The 19,591-nt window shown below is 36.8% G+C and overlaps 1 protein-coding gene across 1 annotated transcript in view; it reads right to left on the bottom strand.

The window, feature by feature from the left end:
- The window catches only part of MALRD1 (MAM and LDL receptor class A domain containing 1), a 515,151-nt gene that overhangs the window by 294,767 nt on the left and 200,793 nt on the right, over positions 1-19,591 (bottom strand). The window contains exon 25 of the mRNA XM_043884605.1: positions 2,303-2,550. Coding sequence (XP_043740540.1) covers positions 2,303-2,550 — 248 coding nt within the window. The remainder of the gene's footprint in view (positions 1-2,302; positions 2,551-19,591) is intronic.

Raw genomic sequence — 19,591 nt, 5'->3', positions numbered from 1 at the left:
CATGAGCAAATAGATTTTTATCAAGTACAGATTTTTGTCAAGTACTGAATTCTTTTAAGGAGGCATCTTCACCAGAAATTTCAGTTACTCAGAGGTTTGGTCTCTATACTCATCAGTCTATGTCTGCATAATTCTCTGTATTCCACTCAGAAGGGCGAAAAATCTCCAATTAGATTTTTTTCTGCCTGAAGGTATTCCACAAGTTCAAGTGACAGAAAGGATTTTCATGAAAATTTGGGAGGTCACTTCTGCTCACCTGATAAACAAATTTTTTATATCTAAGAGTCCCAATCATTTCCAGCATGACTTTTCTTTACTTCTTTGTATACAGTCTATATCATAAATATTCATAAAATGAACCATTCATCATTAATTTTTTGACATTTCTCCTAGGCATACTTCATTATTCTCGCACAGATGTTTAAAACAGTGGGAACTATAGTTCTGGGACCAGGCAAAAATAGAGATAAATGAAACCCTTAGTTACTACAGTATGAAAAGAAAAAATCTATTGAATATTCTTAGAGGAAGTCTAAATAGAAAAGCTAAGAAGTCTTCTTTCTGTTGTCTTCCAAATTACTTGATACTTTCTTGAAAACAAAACCCCGGAACACTGGATTTTACCTATGTTGTGTCTATATCTATAAATCTGTATATTCATAGACATTCTGAAATGAGAAAATCAGTTTTAGTCTTGGAAAGTTAATTAAAAGTTAAACATGAAGTATATAAAATTTCAGTTTAACTTCTTTGCTTTTCTAAAACTCAATTTTTACCAAACTAATTAAAGTTTAATTGTGTATTTTTTTCATTACATCCATTCTGGACTGCCGAGTTATGTCTCTCAAACTTTGACCATGTCACTTTGTCGCAGAAAATCTATCAAATGTGCCTAAAGAGAGAAGAGAGGATATTACTCTGAGTGTTAAACTATGAAATCAACTTAAACTGAGCAAGAAAAGCTCCTAAGACAAGCTAAAGATTTAACATGACTGGGCTGGGACAGTGGTAGGATGTGAAGGCTGGTCAGTATAAAACAGAGGAATAAACACCTGTAGTAAATACAGGTTCAGCTGGAGAGCCCATGAGCAAAGATTTAACAAGCCTCCTTCTGGAGTTAAGACTCTCTGTGTTGTGGAAACAGATATACAAGAATATGACAATCTGAAGATAATAAAGATTTAAATCATGCCTCCCAGTTTGATTCTGTGATCAGCTAGCAACTTTCTGGATATAATTTGTTTTCTTTTCAGTGTCCAGAAATTGAGGAATACACCAGTCTGAATACATGTGTTCACAGCTTATGGAGACTGTATTTTTTGTCATAAAGGGCACATTTATTCACATATTAACCTCTTATAAAAAGACGCCATGAAGTAATTTCTGAGTGCTTAATTAATATGTAAAGCTAAATTTAGCTCCCAGCCTAGCTGGCTCAAATCCCTTGGGGAATAAAAACAGACAATCACACAAATAATAAAGGAAAGTGAAGGACCTTGCAAATGCATAGTCATCATATGAAGATCCAAACAACTCTACTTATATTTTTAACACTCTATAAACATTTTCTTCAAATTTCCACAGGATAATGGCCAAACCATTTTTTCCTAATCTAGAAATTCTACCTTTTAAAAGGTCAACTTCAGTCTTTAATTTTCTGTGAAGATGTCCAACCATTTTATCATGGTGTCAACTCTGACTAATATTAGTTCTTGGAAATATTTAACTATTCGCTATTTCTCGCTGTTTAATTCTCTTCCTTATGGTGAAATTCCCGTAATTCCAATGAGTGCCAAGTTCCTTAAGTGGACACAACTGATATTTTACTTTGTTCTAGGTGGCTCAGACAGTAAAGAATCTGCCTGCAATGCAGAGACACATGTTCAACCCCTGGGTTGGGAAGATTACCTGGAGAAGGAAACGGCAACCCAATCCAGTATTCTTGCCTGGAGAATTCCATGAACAGAGAAGTCTGGTGGGTTACAGTCCACGGGGTTGCAAAGAGTCGGACACGACTGAGTGACTAACACTTTCTTTCACTTTCACCCACAGTTATGAATAATAACCATGACATTTTTCCAATGGATTCCAAGATTCCTTGTCTATGGAACTTATCCATAGGATAAATTCTTCCAACACTTCTAACAAACCTTCCCTTTCATCTTCACTTTCTGCCTCTCACAAAGTTCCAAGCTGAGTCCATTCAAACTCACTTTTTGGTCTGGTTCTGGCCATTCTGTTTTCTGTTTTTGACTCTATCAGAAGTTGCTTATAATATTTCTGTTTTATTTTTTCTCCATACCTTACAGTTTTTGCTCCTCCTGCTTATGACTGGACTTGAAATTCTGGCTGCCCTCATGGGCTGCTGAGGGAACAAGCTCTTTATAAAGATGTAATGGCCAGATGAATTTCCCAAGGTGTGATCAGCTGCTGGCTCCGTGCCTGTAGCAGGGACATTGCTCGCCTTCGGATTCCAGTCAAAGTCATCATCCTGCTCCTGCTCCCAGGAGCAAAGATCAAACTCAAAGTCACAGCGCCCACTGGAGGCACCTGGAAAACATTTTCCAATTTATGGTGAAGAGAAAAAGGAAATTAGCAGATAAAGCATGCAATCCAAAATCACATTTTATAAAGCACTCTCATGTCTAGGGACCTTTGAACTTGCTCCTCTCTCTGCCAGAATTCTTTCCCAAATGTCCACATGACCTGGCCACTCATTTCTATCAGATCTGTATTTGAATATCACCTTGTCAGTGGATCCTTATTTACTGGTGTATCTAAAATCTCCTATACTCAACTCTCTCCAGCTTTACTTCTTTATTTTTATTGTTGACACTTTCCTAATATATTACATCTTTACCTATTTATTTTATTTTTTTGGTCTTCTCTCACTCATCACTCAGCAGAATGCATGTTTCATGAAGGAGAGAATTTGCTCAGTTTTGTTCATTGTAATTTTCCCACTGCCTGGCAAAAAACTGCTTAATTTGGTGAATAAATAAATGAAATTTAAAAAAACAAAAAATTATAGTAATCTTATGTAAGCTTTTATATAGAGAATGAATAAACAACAAGGTCCTATTGTATAGCATGAGGATTATATTCAATATGGTATGATAAACTATAATGGCAAAGAATACAAAAAATAATGTGTATATATATATGTATAAACTGAATCACCTTGCTGCACAGCAGTAATTAACACAACATTGTAAATTAACTATACTTCAATTAAAAAATACCCCCAAAATTACAGTAATCTTGCCACATCATGCAATATTCAAAACCTAACAATATTATCCTGACAGAAACATTAAAATAGAATATTTTAGTTTGCTCCAAACAGATATGTAACAAACTAATGACTTACATAAATTTATTTCTTCACTAATCTGATCCCAGGGTCAAAATCCATAGGAAAATGTTAGTATTATACACATTTTCTCCTCCAAACCCCTATTTGATCAAAGTAACTTATTTCTTCTCTCTTCTCCTCTTTGCTTCTCAGCTCTTGGTAGGGAATTTAGGAAGTTCATTAATTTTCAACACAATTTGGCATGGGAAATACTGCCTGAAGCAAAAATTACTAATCATCATAATTATTTTTTTAATGTCTACTCATCTTAGAGATCATAAAATTGTGAAGTGAAAAAAATAAGGTTAAAACTGCAATGATTTATTATAATAAGTCACAGAAACTAAATCTGTTATTTAATACCAACTATCTCTCAGGTATTCTAAAAATATTTATCATGAACATTGCTTAAGTTTTTCTTTCATTTCCAGAACAGTAACAATTATTGAGTTCAACTACGTCCTTATTGGTTTTCCACCAAATCTATGCATCTCTGACAGCTGTTGCTCTTCAGTCACTCTCACGTCCAACTCTCCATGACCCCATGGGCTGCAGCACTCCAGGCTTCATTTCTTTTTTCTTCTCTTTTAAAATACAGGCTATCCTTTTTCTTCTTCTTCTTCTTCTTTTTCTTCTTTTTTTCTGGTTGCCCTAGAGTCTACATTATACATTTGCAACTAATCCAAGACAACTTTTAAATAACACTATACCACTTCAAGGGTGATGTGAATAGCTTATAATAACAAAATAACCCTAATTCCTCATTTTCATTCCTTGTATTACTGCTGTCATTAATTTCACAAAGATAAGCACAGGTATTGGAGAAGGAAATGGCAACCCACTCCAGTATTCTTGCCTGGGAAATCCCCCGGACAGAGGAGCCTGGTGGGCTACAGTCCATGGAGTCACAAAGAATCAGACACAACTTAGTGATTAAACAACAAAGTATATGTATATATACACACATACATATATATAGATATACACAAGAAATACATAAGCATATGTAATACATTGTTGCTTTTTATTATTCTGAACAAACCATCTGCTATAAGAAGAAAAAATGTTTTTTATTTTACCTTCACTTATTGCTCCTCTGATACTCCTTTCTTTATATAGCTCTGAATTTCAGATCATTTTTTTCCTCTCAAAAAGTTATTTTAACATTTCTTGCAAGGCAAGTCTACTAGCAACAGATGCTCTTATTGTTTGTCTGAGAAAGTCTATAGCTTCCTCATATTTAAAGGATAAATTCACATGGTACAGAATTCTACATCAGTTTTTTTTTTTTCCTTACAACACTTTAAATGTCATTCCACTTTCTTCTATCTTGCATTGTTTCTGCAGAGAAGTTGGATGTAATTTTTACCTTTATTTGTGTATAAGTAAGGTATTTTTCCCTCTGACTTCCTTCAGAAATTTTACTTTACCTTTGACTTTCCGTAGTGTTAAAAGTTAGCCCACATGGAGATTTTTTGGACATTTATCCAGAGTCATATTTCCTGAGCTTCCTGTATCTGTGATTTTTATGTGCCATAGGTATGGCAAACTTCTCAGTCATGATTGCTTCAAACATTTCTTCTGTTCCTTTCTTTCTTTTTCTTTAGCTAGTCCCATCAGTCACATCTTAGATGGTTGTCCCAGAGTCCCCCAACATTCTGTTCTGTTTTTCTCAGTCTTCATTCACTTTGCTTTTCAGTTTTGGAGACTTCTATTAATATACCCTCTAGCTCAGATCTCTCGCCTCAGCCACATTCAGGCTACTATTCAGTCAATCAAGACACCATTTCTGTTACAGTGTTTTTGATCACCATCATTTCTTTTTGGTCCTTTTTAGGACTTACATCTGTTCTTCTTGCATGCTATCTGTTTTACCTACTAGAGGCCTTAGAATATAAATCATCATTGTTTTAAATTCTTAGTCTGATAATTCCAACATCCCTGCCATGTCTAGTTGTGATGCTTGTTCTGTTTCTTCAGAGTGTATTTTTGCCTTTTAGTATGCCTTAGTAATTTTTTCTTGATAGCCAGACATGATGTACCAGGTAAAAGGAACTGCTATAAGTAGGCCCTGAGATTCCCTGGTGGTTGAGACGGTAAAGAATCTGCCTGCAACGCGGGAGACCTGGGTTTGATCCCTCTGTCAGGAAGATCCCCTGGAGAAGGAAATGGCAACCCACTCCTGTGTTCTTGCCTGGAAAATCCCATGGGCAGAGTAGCCTGTCAGGCTACAGTCCATGGGGCTGCAAAGAGTCGGATATGACTGAGTGACTTCACTTTCACAGAAGTAGGCCTTTAGTAATGTGGTGGTGAGTATGGGGGGAGGGAGAGTGTTCTATGGTCCTATACTTGGGTCTCTTTTAGTGAACCTATGCCTCAGGACTGAACTTCACAAGTGTTCTCAGGATTTCCTTCCCCCTCACTCCTTAGGAGGAACAGGATTCCTAGAGGAAGCTACCATTATTGCCCCTCCCCCTATCAGTTAAGCTCTGATAATACCCCAGCAATACAGGCTCTGGTTAACTAATTATAGCTTCCCCCAGTGACAGGACTTGTTAAGAGGAATCAAGTGCTTTCATGAATTTCAAAATGGTTCCTTTATCCCTCCTCCTGCTGGCAGAAGGAGGGGATTCTTTTTTCTCCAATATGTAATGTGGGAACCTGGTTGAACTTCTGGAGATAAATCTCACAGTACTGGCCGGGGGGTGGGGGGCGCCTTATGGCTGTGTTCCCCTATAGTTTTTAGCACTCAGGCTTGACCACATTGAGCCTCCAGCAACTCATCAATATACTCAGGTTTTCCTACCCTAGCAGCTGATTTCTGAAGTGGCTACTGCTTGCAAGTCTCTGCTCTGATAAATTCTGGCCCTCTGTACAGACTATCTTTCCAATCTTGAGGACAGCTTTTGTGCTATGTCCTCCCTCTCTTATGGATGCAAGTGAAGTGAAGTGATATTGTCACCCTGCTTATTTAACTTATATGCAGAGTACATCATGAGAAACGCTGGGCTGGAGGAAGCACAAGCTGGAATAAAGATTGCTGGGAGAAATATCAATAACCTCAGATATGCAGATGACACCACCCTTTTGGCAGAAAGCAAAGAACTTAAGAGCCTCTTGATGAAAATGAGAGTGAAAGAACTGGCTTAAAACTCAACATTCAGAAAAGTAAGATCATGGCATCTGGCCCAATCACTCCATGGCAAATAGATGGGGAAACAGTGAAAACAGTGAGAGACTTTATTTCCTTGGGCTCCAAAATCACTGCAGATGGTGACTGCAGCCATGAAATTAAAAGACCTGTGCTCCTTAGAAGAAAGTTATGACCAACCTAGACAGCATATTAAAAAGCAGAGACATTACTTTGCCAACAAAGGTCCGTCTAGTCAAAGCTATGGTTTTTCCAGTAGTCATGTATGGATATGAGAGTTGGACTATAAAGAAAGCTGAATGCTGAAGAATTGATGCTTTTGAACTGTGGTGTTGGAGATTCTTGAGAATCCCTTGGACTGCAAGGAGATCCAACTAGTCCATCCCAAAGGAAACCAGTCCTGAATATTCATTGGAAGGACTGATCTGAAGCTGAAATTCCAATACTTTGGCCATCTGATGTGAAGAACTGACTCATTTGAAAAGACCCTGATGCTGGGAAAGATTGAAGGCAGGAGGAAAAGTGGACAGCAGAGGTTGAGATGGTTGGATGGCATCACTGACTTAATGGACATGAGTTTGAGTAAACTCTGGGAGTTGGTGATGGACAGGGAGGCCTGGCATGCTGCAGTCCATGGGGTCGCAAAAAGTCAGGTACAACTGACTGACTTAACTGAAGTGAAGTGAAAGTTGCTCAGTCGTGTCCGACTCTTTGCAACACCATGGACTATATAGTCCATAGAATTCTCCAGACCAGAATACTGGGGTGGGTAGCCTTTCCCTTCTCCAGGAGATCCTCCCAATCCAGGGATCGAACCCAGGTTTCCCACATTGCAGGTGGATTCTTTACCAGCTGAGACACAAGGGAAGCCCAAGAATACTGGAGTGGGTGGCTTATCCCTTCTCCAGGGGATCTTCCTGACCAAGGAATCGAACCAGGTCTCCTGCATTGCAGGCAGATTATTTACCAACTGAGCTATTGGGGAAGCCCTACGAATGCAACAAGAGTTGTTCATTTTCAGTCTGTTCAGACTTTTACTTGTAATTAAGATAATAGGTTGCTGGCAATTTCTGAGCTCCTCACATACAGAACCAGATAGTGGGAATTACACTAACACCTTTATACAATTCTGCTGCTAAATGATAAAGAAGGCTGATACCAAAGAATTGATGCTTTTGAACTGTGGTGCTGCAGGGACTCTTGAGAGTCCCTTGGACTGCAAGGAGATCAAACCAGTCAATTCTAAAGGAAGTCAACTCTGAATATTCATTGGAAGGACCGATGCTGAAGCTGAAGATCCAATACTTTGGCCCCCTGATGCGAAGAGCCGACTTGTTGGAAAAGACCCTGATACTGGGAAAAACTGAAGGCAGGAGAAGGAGATGACAGATGGTTGGATGGCATCACCAACTCAATGGACATGAGCTTGAGCAAACTCCAGGAGACAGTGAAGGACAGGGAAGCTTGATGTGCTGCTGTCCATGGGGTCACAAGAGTCGGACACAACTGAGCAACTGAACAACAATAATGTAATAGGTTGTCAGCAATTTCTGAGCTCCTCACATACAGAACCAGATACTGGGAATACACCAACAGCTTTTTACCATCCTTCCAGTAAATGATAACACTAACAATGTTAGTAAAGATGTTATAAAACTGAGAATGTATTAGTAAGAGTAATATCTTATAAACATATGTTTAGGACACTTTTCACATTATTTAAATTAAATTCACATGCTGTAGCATAAAACCAATGAGTGGTTAATTGGACAATAAGAAAATGTACTGTTTATAATTACTTGTCAACAGTACTTCTTTATTAAGTCCTATGTGAATATTACAAAGTGAAAGCGAAAATCTGTAAGATCATAATTATATGTAAGCTGATGTTTAAAACTAAAAATACTTGAGAAGAAGGTAAGTTGCAACATGTCAAGGTATATTTAGACAGGTTTTTCTCTTAAAGACAGCACATTTGAACAACTGCTCAAATAAATTTAGGTGATTTTATCAAAATGAGAATAGGAATGATTTTGCTGCCACCTCTCAGCAAAGAGGAGGGCAGGTCAATATCCTGGCAGAAGTCATTGAAATTCCTGGATGAACAATCTATTTTATTACATGGGATTCTTTAAGAACTTCCAAGGCATCTAAACTGTGTTTTTTCAGGGAATTCCCTGACCGTCCAGTGGTTAGGGCTCAGCACTTTCATTGCTGGGGCCGTTCAATCCTGGTCAGGGAATAAGATCACACGAGCCACACAGCACAGTCAAAAAAATAAAACACATCTTTAAAAAAAAAACTTTTTTTATTTATGGAGGTATTCTTACTGTTAACACAGGTCAGATAAAAGTTTTAGTTCAGAATACTAAAGTTCTCCCAGGTATTCTCTCAAAGGACTAGGAAGTAAATCTCACTAAAATAATAATGAACCCCAACTCACTGTCTTGTTTATAACCTGAACTCTTGTCTTGGTTAAGAATATAAATGAAGTAACTAATTCAGTTGCCCTTACATTACAAAATTTAGCAACCCATGAGGACCAGATTTCCACATGGGCCAGCGTCTAAAACTGCCACTTGTATAAGGAAATAATGTGCGTTGCTAAAAGATAGATATGTTAAAAAAAAAAAACAAATAAAATACTGCTACATGAATCTCTATAATGTAAATCATATTTCTGCTTTTGATATTTACTATAGGTTTGAAGATGTTTCCTTGGAAAGTTTAATTTTAAAATGTCGGTGGCGAAAACACAAGCAGGCCTAAAAGCTGTTTGAATTTCACATCACTATGGTAAGGAGGAGCAACTTATCCTCTCATTTTCTACTATTTCCCATCGGTGCCAGGTGAGACAAGCAACAAATAGTCTTCTGTGCAGATGCCAATTCCTGGCATTTCATGGGGCAATTAATGCCAGTGCCAGACAGGTGTGCCCTCAGAGGGAAAATGTTCATCTTTGTCTACAGCTGTGTCATCCATCAAGCCAGTCTCTCCCTTTCAAAATGCTATTATTTTTCCACGGATCAATATCCTTATAAGTGTAAAATATCAGTTTCATTTAAAATGTGCATAGTTTTGAAAGAACATGCCTTGTAAGATCTTACCATCAAATCTCTAAAATTAAAATAGCATTATATTCATTTGTCCCTTTCATATACATTTTAATTATTCATTTTAAATTGAAGTATAGTTGCTCTACAATATATTACAGGTGTACATATAGTGATTCAAAAATTTCAAAGGTTATACTCCATTTATAGTTATTATAAAATATTGGGTATTTTCCATGTGTTGCATAAAATATCCTTGGAGCTTATATTAAACCTAGTAGTTTGTACTTCTTAATCCCTAACCCATATATTACCTATATTACCTCTCCCCTCCTGCCTCCTCTCCCTACTGGTAACAACTAGGTTGTTCTCTGTATCTTTGATTCTGCTTCTTTTTTGTATTATTCACTAATTTGTTGTGTTTTTTAGAATTCACATGTAAGTTATATCATAGAGATTTGTCGTTCTCTGACTTATTTCATTTAGCATAATTCCACCAAGTCCATCCATATTGTTGCAAATGGCAAAATCTCATTTTTTTTATGGCTGAGTGGTATTATAATGTATGTATGTGTATACACACACACACACACACACACACACACACACACACACATCTTCTTCATCCATTCATCTGTTGATGGAGACTTAGGTTGCTTCCATGTCTTGGCAATTGTAAATAATGCTGCTATGAATATTGGGGTGCATGTATTCTTTGGAATGAGTATTTATTGAGCACATTCTATCAATAAAGCACATTTAAGAAAATGGGAAACAGCCCGGAAACAGGGCTCTATTGAACATATGTCCATATGTCCTTCAGAACATAACATCAGGGCCTGAGCATTTTCTTTATACCTATTATTACACTTAATTCCCATGTCTCTGTATAATAGTTATTATGCTTATTTTGGTCAAAGAGAAAGCTAGAGTTCAGAATTAAAGTACTTTGCTTAGTATTATCCAGTAAGTAGCAGAACTATGAGTTTAAGAATGATATGATACAACCTCTGAACCTGTATTCCCCATTATAATGAGGCACACAGTGGCTGGGGGTAGAGGCTGCAAAAAAAAAAAAAATACAAATAATGCAGGGTAAGAAAATACATGTGTCTATAAGGAAATGTTCCAGGAGATTTCTTCTCTAGGGTAGGGAGCTCCATGAAGATGGCAGTCATCCAGTTTGGCTTGATTCTTCTTGAGGTGGCAAGACATCGTTCATCATTTCTTTAACTCTGTTCATCTGAATTACGAAAGTCCAACAGATATCAATTTGCTGTGCAAAGGAAGTACACTCTTCACAGTTGCCAAGAGACAGAATATGATCAATCTTATAAGTTATATCGCTCACTGAGAGATTTCAAAATACACTAGCATATTAAAAGCTCCATAAATTCCCACAATATAGAAACTCTATACAATGAAGTCTATTCCCAACTTATGTAACTATGGAAACTTTTTACTTGCTTATTTAGAACTATGAACAACTTTAGAAAACTACACTGCTGATAATGTACACAGAAAGGTTCACAAATCCTAATTAAGAACAAACCAACTAGAAAAATGGTACAGATGAACCTATTGACAAAGCAGAAATAGAGATACAGATGTAGGGAACAAAAATATGGACAAAGCGGGGCAAAAGGGGGCCGGATGAGTTGGGATTGACATATGTACACTACTATATATAAAATAGGTAACTAATGAGAACCTACTGGATAGCACAGGAAACTCTATTCAATGCTCTATGGTGACCTAAATGGGAAGGAAATCCAACAAAGGGGATATATGTCTATATACAGCTGATTTGCTTTGCTGATGACACCACCCTTATGGCAGAAAGTGAAGAAGAACTAAAGAGCTTCTTGATGGAAGTGAAAGAGGAGAGTGAAAAAGTTGGCTTAAAGCTCAACATTCAGAAAACTAAGATCATGGCATCTGGTCCCATTACTTCATGGTAAATAGATGGGGGAAAAATGGAAACAGTGACAGACTTCATTTTTTTGGACTCCAAAATCACTGCAGATGGTTGACTGCAGCCATGAAATTAAAAGACACTTACTCCTTGGAGGAACTGTGACCAACCTAGACAGCATATTAAAAAGTTTTGCCAACAAAGGTCCGTCTAGTCAAAGCTATGATTTTTCTAGTAGTCATGTATGGATGTCAGAGTTCGACTATAAAGAAAGCTGAGTGCCAAAGAAGTAATGCTTCTGAACTGTGGTGTTAGAGAAGACTCTTGAGAGTCCCTTGGACTGCAAGGAGATCCAACCAGTACATCCTAAAGGAAATCAGTCCTGAATATTCATTGGAAGGACTGATGCTGAAGCTGAAACTCCAATACTTTGGCCATCTGATGCGAAGAACTGACTCACTGGAAAAGACCCTGATGGTGGGAGGGATTGAAGGCAGGAGAAGGGGACGACAGAGGCTGAAATGGTTGGATGGCATCACCGACTTGATGGACATGAGTTTGAGTAAACTCTGGGAGTTGGTGATGGACAGGGAAGTCTGGCGTGCTGCAGTCCATGGGGTCGCAAAGAGTCAGACAGGACTGAGCAACTGAACTGAACTGATAAAACTATACTGTAATAATTTTTTCAAAAAGCTAGCAAAAAGCAAACTTAAAGATGTTAGTTTCCACCAGTTCTGAGTGGGGCACTTTCCTTGAAGAATTGTATTTGTTTCTTAGGGCTGCTATAACAAAGTACAACAAAGGGGGTGGTTTTAAACAACAGAAATTGACTCAGTTGCTCAGGTAAAAGATCTGAAATCAAGGTGTCAGCGGTACCAGGCCCTCTCTATTGGCTCTGGGGCGTATCCTTTCTTACGTCTTCGTAAGCACACAGGTAGTTACTGGCAATCTGAGCATGCCTTGTCCTGTCCACACCACTCCACTCACATGGCATTCACCCTGTGTGTTATCACATCATCTTCCCTCTGGGGGTCTCTGTTCCTATTTCTCTCTTCTTATAGGGACAGCAATCACAGGGTTTGGGCCCACCTAATCCAGTATGACTTCATTTTAAGTCGCTACATCTGCATAGACTCTGTTTCCACATCAGGTCGCATTCATAGGTTCTAGTTGGAATTTAAAGGGAAACACTATACAACCTAATACGGAAACGTTTACAGGTTTTAAAGCACATAACCATGTCATTGGAAAATAATCACAAATTGCTAAGACAGAAGATCTTAAAAGTTCTCCTCACACACACATAAAAAATGAGTAACTATGTATGGGATTGGATATTAAGTAGACTTAACATGGTGATCATTTTGCAATATATACTTTATACTGAATCATTATGTTGGACACCTGAAACATAATATCATATGCTAATTATAATTCAATAAAAAGAAAATATAATTTGATGTTTCCGTATTTCATTTTATGTCCTACCATATTAAGCAGAATCACAAAGAGTACAAATAATATCAGTAATGGATATTCTTGACATGATCTTGATTTTACTGGGAATATTTCCATTGTTTCCTTCTTTAATTTGATAGGCCATTTTAAACTTGTTAAAGGAACACCATTCTGTATATATTATAAGAAATGGTTGTTAAATTTCAGAGAATATTTTAGCACCTATCAGTTTACTGTGACAGTTTTCAGTGACTTGGTTACATTAACAGTCTGCTACATTAAAACATTTTTAAAATGTAAGATTCTCATCTCAGAGTATATGGTTGTTACATTACTGAATTTAGTTTGCTGGTGTTTTAAGTTTTGCACATTTATATTCACAAGGAGGTTTAACTTTCGTTTTCTTTTCTAATTTCCGGAGTCTTCATTATCAGTGATGTATTAGCTTCATAAAATAAATTCTATCATTTCATATGGTTGGAATAGTTTCTTTGGGCATTATCAATTCATTAAAAACTCAGCAGTAACTATCCCAGGAGACAATATTGGAGGACATTTGTTGATAACTTTATTTGATAGTTAATGGTCTAGTCAGGTTTTCTGCTTCATTAGTTTGATTTTGGTCACTTTTCTGTGAAAAACTAACCATTTCACTGACATTTTCAAACTAGCACAGTTATTAGTTTCCATATGCTTATTAACTTCCCTTAAGCAAACCTACATTTGAATGTGTTTTTCCTTTTTTTTTTTCCATTCATTTTTATTAGTTGGAGGCTAATAATTACTTCACAATATTGTAGTGGTTTTTGCCATTCATTGACATGAATCAGCCGTCAATTTACATGTGTTCCCCACCCCGATCCCCCTCCCACCTCCCTCTCCACCCGATCCCTCTGGGTCTTCCCAGTGCACCAGCCCCGAGCACTTGTCTCATGCATCCCACCTGGGCTGGTGATCTGTTTCACCACAGATAATATACATGTTTCAATGCTGTTCTCTCAAAACATCCCACCCTCACCTTCTCCCACAGAGTTCAAAAGTCTGTTCTGTACTTCTGTGTCTCTTTTTCTGTTTTGCATATAGGGTTATCGTTACCATCTTTCTAAATTCCATATATATGTGTTAGTATGCTGTATTGGTCTTTATCTTTCTGGCTTACTTCACTCTGTATAATGGGCTCCAGTTTCATCCATCTCATTAGAACTGATTAAAATGAATTCTTTTTAATGGCTGAGTAATATTCCATGGTGTATATGTACCACATCTTCCTTATCCATTCATCTGCTGATGGGCATCTAGGTTGCTTCCATGTCCTGGCTATTATAAACAGTGCTGCGATGAAGACTGGGGTGCACGTGTCTCTTTCAGAGCTGGTTTCCTCGGTGTGTATGCCCAGAAGTGGGATTACTGGGTCATATGGCAGTTCTATTTCCAGTTTTTTAAGAAATCTCCACACTGTTCTCCATAGCGGCTGTACTAGTTTGCATTCCCACCAACAGTGTAAGAGGGCTCCCTTTTCTCCACACCCTCTCCAGCATTTACTGCTTGTAGACTTTTGGATAGCAGCCATCCTGACTGGCATGTAATGGTACCTCATTGTGGTTTTGATTTGCATTTCTCTGATAATGAGTGATATTGAGCATCTTTTCATGTGTCTGTTAGCCATCTGTATGTCTTCTTTGGAGAAATGTCTGTTTAGTTCTTTGGCCCACTTTTTGATTGGGTCATTTATTTTTCTGGAATTGAGCTGCAGGAGTTGCTTGTATATTTTTGAGATTAATCCTTTGTCTGTTTCTTCATTTGCTATTATTTTCTCCCATTCTGAGGGCTGTCTTTTCACCTTGCTTATAATTTCCTTTGTTGTGCAAAAGCTTTTAATTTTAATTAGGCCCCATTTGTTTATTTTTTGCTTTATTTCCAATATTCTGGGAGGTGGGTCATAGAGGATCCTGCTGTGATTTACGTCGGAGAGTGTTTTGCCTGTGTTCTCCTCTAGGAGTTTTATAGTTTCTGGTCTTACATTTAGATCTTTAATCCGTTTTGAGTTTATTTTTATGTATGGTGTTAGAAAGTGTTCTAGTTTCATTCTTTTACAAGTGGTTGACCAGTTTTCCCAGCACCACTTGTTAAAGAGGTTGTCTTTTTTTCATTGTATATTCTTGTCTCCTTTGTCAAAGATAAGGTGTCCATAGGTTCATGGATTTATCTCTGGGCTTTCTATTCTGTTCCATTGATCTCTATTTCTGTCTTTGTGCCAGTGCCATACTGTCTTGATGACTGTGGCTACGTAGTATAGTCTGAAGTCAGGCAGGTTGATTCCTCCAGTTCCATTCTTCTTTCTCAAGATTACTTTGGCTATTCAAGGTTTTTTGTATTTCCATACAAAATTGGTGTTTTGTCTACTTTTAAAAATTACATATTCTTGTATTTATCACTTGAATTGGTTTTGTTTCCAAGTTAGTATTTCTTTCTCTTGATTGTCTTAATATGATGCTATTCTTTGCAATATTTTACTTTGAAATAATTTCAAGCTTATAGAAAAGTTATAAGAATTGTATAAGTATTTTCTGTCTACTCTTTAACTTAATTCTCACATATCTGCATTTCCCCATTTGTTCTATCTATACATGCATATGCATATCTATATAAGAATTTTCAGAAAATCTGAAAGTAACTTATAGATATAGCATCACTTTATCAATATTTTCATGTGTCTTTCTTATAAACAAAGATGTTTTCTTACATAACCACAGAAAAATCACAAAACCAGAAAATGTGACACTAATACTAATATCTAATGCACAGGTCATATTTCAATTTGTCAATTATCCTGCCTAAGTCCTTTATAGTTATCTTTCTCCTTGGTTCAAAATCTAATCTAAGTTAGATCATACATTGTATTAAGTTGTTGTGAACTTTTATTTTCTTATCTACAAGGGTTTTTCATCCTTTTATTTTCTTCCTTTGCCCGGATCTGTTCCATGAGGCCAGGCCAGTTATTTTAGCAAGTACTTGAATTTGGGTTTGTCTGAGGAATCCTGGTGATTAGATTCAGATTATGCATTTTAGCAGAAATACACATGAAGTTTCATTCAGCCATGAAATTAAAAGATGCCTGCTCATTGGAAGGAAAGCTATGACAAACCTAGACAGCGTATTAAAAAGCAAAGACATCACTTTGCTGACAAAGGCCCATATAGTCAAAGCTATGGTTTTCCCAGTAGTCATGTATGGATGTGAGAGTTGGACCATAAGAAGGCTGAGCACTGAAAAACTGATTCTTTCATGTTGTGATGTTGGAGAAGACTCTTAAGAGGCCCTTGGGCTGTAAGGAGATCAAACCAGTCAATCCTACAGGAAATCAATACTGTACATTCATTGGAAGGACTGATGCTTAAGCACCAATACTTTGGCTACCTGATGTGAAGAGCCAACTCACTGGAAAAGCCCCTGATGCTGGGAAAGATTGAAGGCAAAGGGTGGGGGGCAGGCAGAGGATGAGATGGTCAGATAGCATCACCTACCCAATGGAAACATAGCAATACAGCAATGAATATAGCAAACTTGGGAAATAGTGGAGGACAGAGAAGCCTGGTGTGCTGCAGTCCATGGGGTGGCAACGAGTCAGACACTACTTAGTGACTGAACAGCAAGTGTGAAGGATATATAATCTATTGATCTATATGATCAATACATACAATTTTAACTGTATAAATTAACTGAACTTTACATACCATCATGAATAGGTAAAAATAAAACTTTTAAATATAATTCTATTTGCAATCCTTTAAAAGTGAAATGCTTAGGTACAAATCTTATACAATATGTACAGGACTTACAAGCTGATAACCACAAAACATGGGTTAAAAAAATCTAAGTCTTAATAATGGAGAGACAAATGGCTCATGGATTGGAACACTCATCCTATTAAAAGTCTTATTTCTCCCAAATGTGTATGTGTTTAATACAATTCTTATCAAAATTATTTCACTTTTGATAGATATATAGATGATTTTTTTTAATGCAAAAGCAAAGCCAAAGAAACTGGGATAACTTATGCTATTTAGTTGAAAAAGAAAAATAACATGGACTTGCTCCACCTAATTTCAGGACTTATGATAAAGCTTTAGTTCCCAAGACCATGTGACATTGATGATGGACACATGGATCAATGGAACAGAATAGAGAACTCAAAAATGGCTTCACCCAAGTACAACCAGCTAATATTTGACAAATATGCAAATACAGTTACAGGAAGGGAGGTCAGTTTTGTTAATGGTGATGAAGCAACTGGATAACTATTTGCAAAAAATTAAAAATTTGTCCTAAATCTCACATCTTATATAAAAAACTAACAAAATGGAGCATACATTTAAATGTACAATATAATACTATACTTTTAGAAAAATAAAATCTGGAATCTAAAACTCAGTGAATTGTTTTTACCATATCAAAAGCATGATCCCAAAAGGGAAAAATCAATAAAGTGGACTTCATCAAAACAAAACTGCTTACTCTTTCCCTGTAAAGAGATCGTAAAAACAATCTAAAGCTTAGTGCCACTAAATGCCACACTATGTAATGTGCCAGTCATATCAGCCAAAGGACTTACATCTATAACATATGAACTCTGAAAACCCAGCAGTTTGAAAAAAATCTGCTTAGAAAATGGGGGACAAAGACATGAAGAAACATTTCACCAAAGACAACAGACAGATGACAAAGAAACATGTGAGAAGATGTTTAACACCACGAGCTACTAGGGAAAAGCAAATAAATATCATGATGAGCTATTCCATACCGATAGGAAGAGCAAAAATAAAAATAAAATAGCTACAATACCAAATGCTCACAACAACGTAGACAGATCTCTCACACATTGCTGGTGGTTACATAAAATGGTATAGCCACTCTGGAAAATGGTACTAGGCAGAACTATGTACATTCCACATAGTGGAACATAAATCAGCAATAAAAAAACAAATAAACAGACAACATCTTGGATGGCTCTCAAGGAGATTATGCTGAATGAAATAAAAAACAGTCTCCAAAGGTCACATGGTATATTTACACATGTACATAACTTTCTCAAGATGACAAACTATGAGGTAGAGAAAAAAGTAGTGGTTTCCCAGGTTTGGAATGGTAGGAGTAAATATAACTGTAAAGGAAGATCTCAGGGGAGATTTCTGTGGAGATGGAAAAGTTTAATTACACAGATGATTACAAGAGTTTCCACATATAATAAAATGCCAGAGAACGAGACATACACATTAAACCAATGTCAGTTTCCTAGTCTTGATATTATATGTTACATAAACTGTAACCACTGAGGGAAACTGCATGAAGGCTAACAGAATTTCTCTGTAATACCTATGTAACTTTTCCTATTAATTCATTAATATTTCAAAGTTTGAATTTCAAAAAAGTTAATGATATCTGTCAATTATTATTGTGTTATATCAATAAGAAATTGTGATATGATATCCTTTCTATCACCTTATTTTGTTAAAATAGTGGGAATAAATTCTACAAATACTTTCCAAACTGTTTCACAGACACAAAACAATTGTTCTACAAAGAGTATATTGGTTTCCATACTAAAAAAATTGGGGGCATAAGGAATTTGGAAAAATTCTATTTATAGTATCAGCTTTTTGAAAATTCACACTGCAGGATCCGGAGAAACACCTCACATAGAAGTCTGTCTTCCCTGATGACTACCTGATTTCATAATTTGGAAAATATTATTCTAATGCATGTCACTTACAAAACAGTTGGTGAGAGTGGGGATCAGTGTCAATAATTTTGGAAAGACAATGAAAGTTTCCTGAGCGCCAGCCACTTGACTACAGCCTGCAAATAATGAATTCCTGAAGCTTAAGACAGCTGATCCTTCACAGAAGGCCTGGTTTATTAACATTATGATACCTGACCTACTTTCTAACATAATCTCCCAAAGAAAACAAAAGCTATTCATAGTGCATGATGAATATACCAGTTGTTTTCAAGGTGATGTAAAGTTTATGAAAGTTCATGTTGGGAGTATATATTTATATATATTTATTAGATATAAATATATTAATTTATATTTATATATTATATATTTATATATTCTCTCCCACCTTTATCCATTCAAAAATGCTTTGTACTTACTCTAGTGCCCATTCACACTGTGAATGTTTAGGTACCTATTTCTCTAGGTAGACAAGAAGCTCAACAATTCTTCATGTAATATCTTATTTTTCTTTGTTTTCACCCCAGGTCACTTATATTAATGTTAGAGATGCCCAGTGCTTATCAAATAAATAAATGAAAAGGAAATGTCCAACATGCAAGGCTAGGTCCGTGGTTTTTGGTGCCCATGATGGTGGACACTGCTGCACTCTCACAAAGGCAGTCTACACCTTTAAATTCATTTTAGACACGACTGAGCACAAATTCTGAAACGCTCAAAAGTTTTAGGTGAAGCACTGGATATGATGGAGACATAGCATTCATAATATAACCTTGTGTGTGTATGTGTGAGTCACTCAGTCATGTCTGACTCTTTGTGACCCCATGGACTGTAGTTCACCAGGCTTCTCTGTCCATGGAATTCTCCAGGGAAGAATACTGGAGTGGGCTGCTACTCCTTTCTCCAGGGCATCTTCCCGAAC

The sequence above is a fragment of the Cervus elaphus genome, chromosome 23 (assembly GCF_910594005.1).
Source record: "Cervus elaphus chromosome 23, mCerEla1.1, whole genome shotgun sequence".
Lineage (NCBI taxonomy): Eukaryota > Metazoa > Chordata > Mammalia > Artiodactyla > Cervidae > Cervus > Cervus elaphus.
The sequence above is the reverse complement of the archived record's forward strand: the minus strand, read 5'-3'. Positions and strand labels throughout refer to the sequence as shown.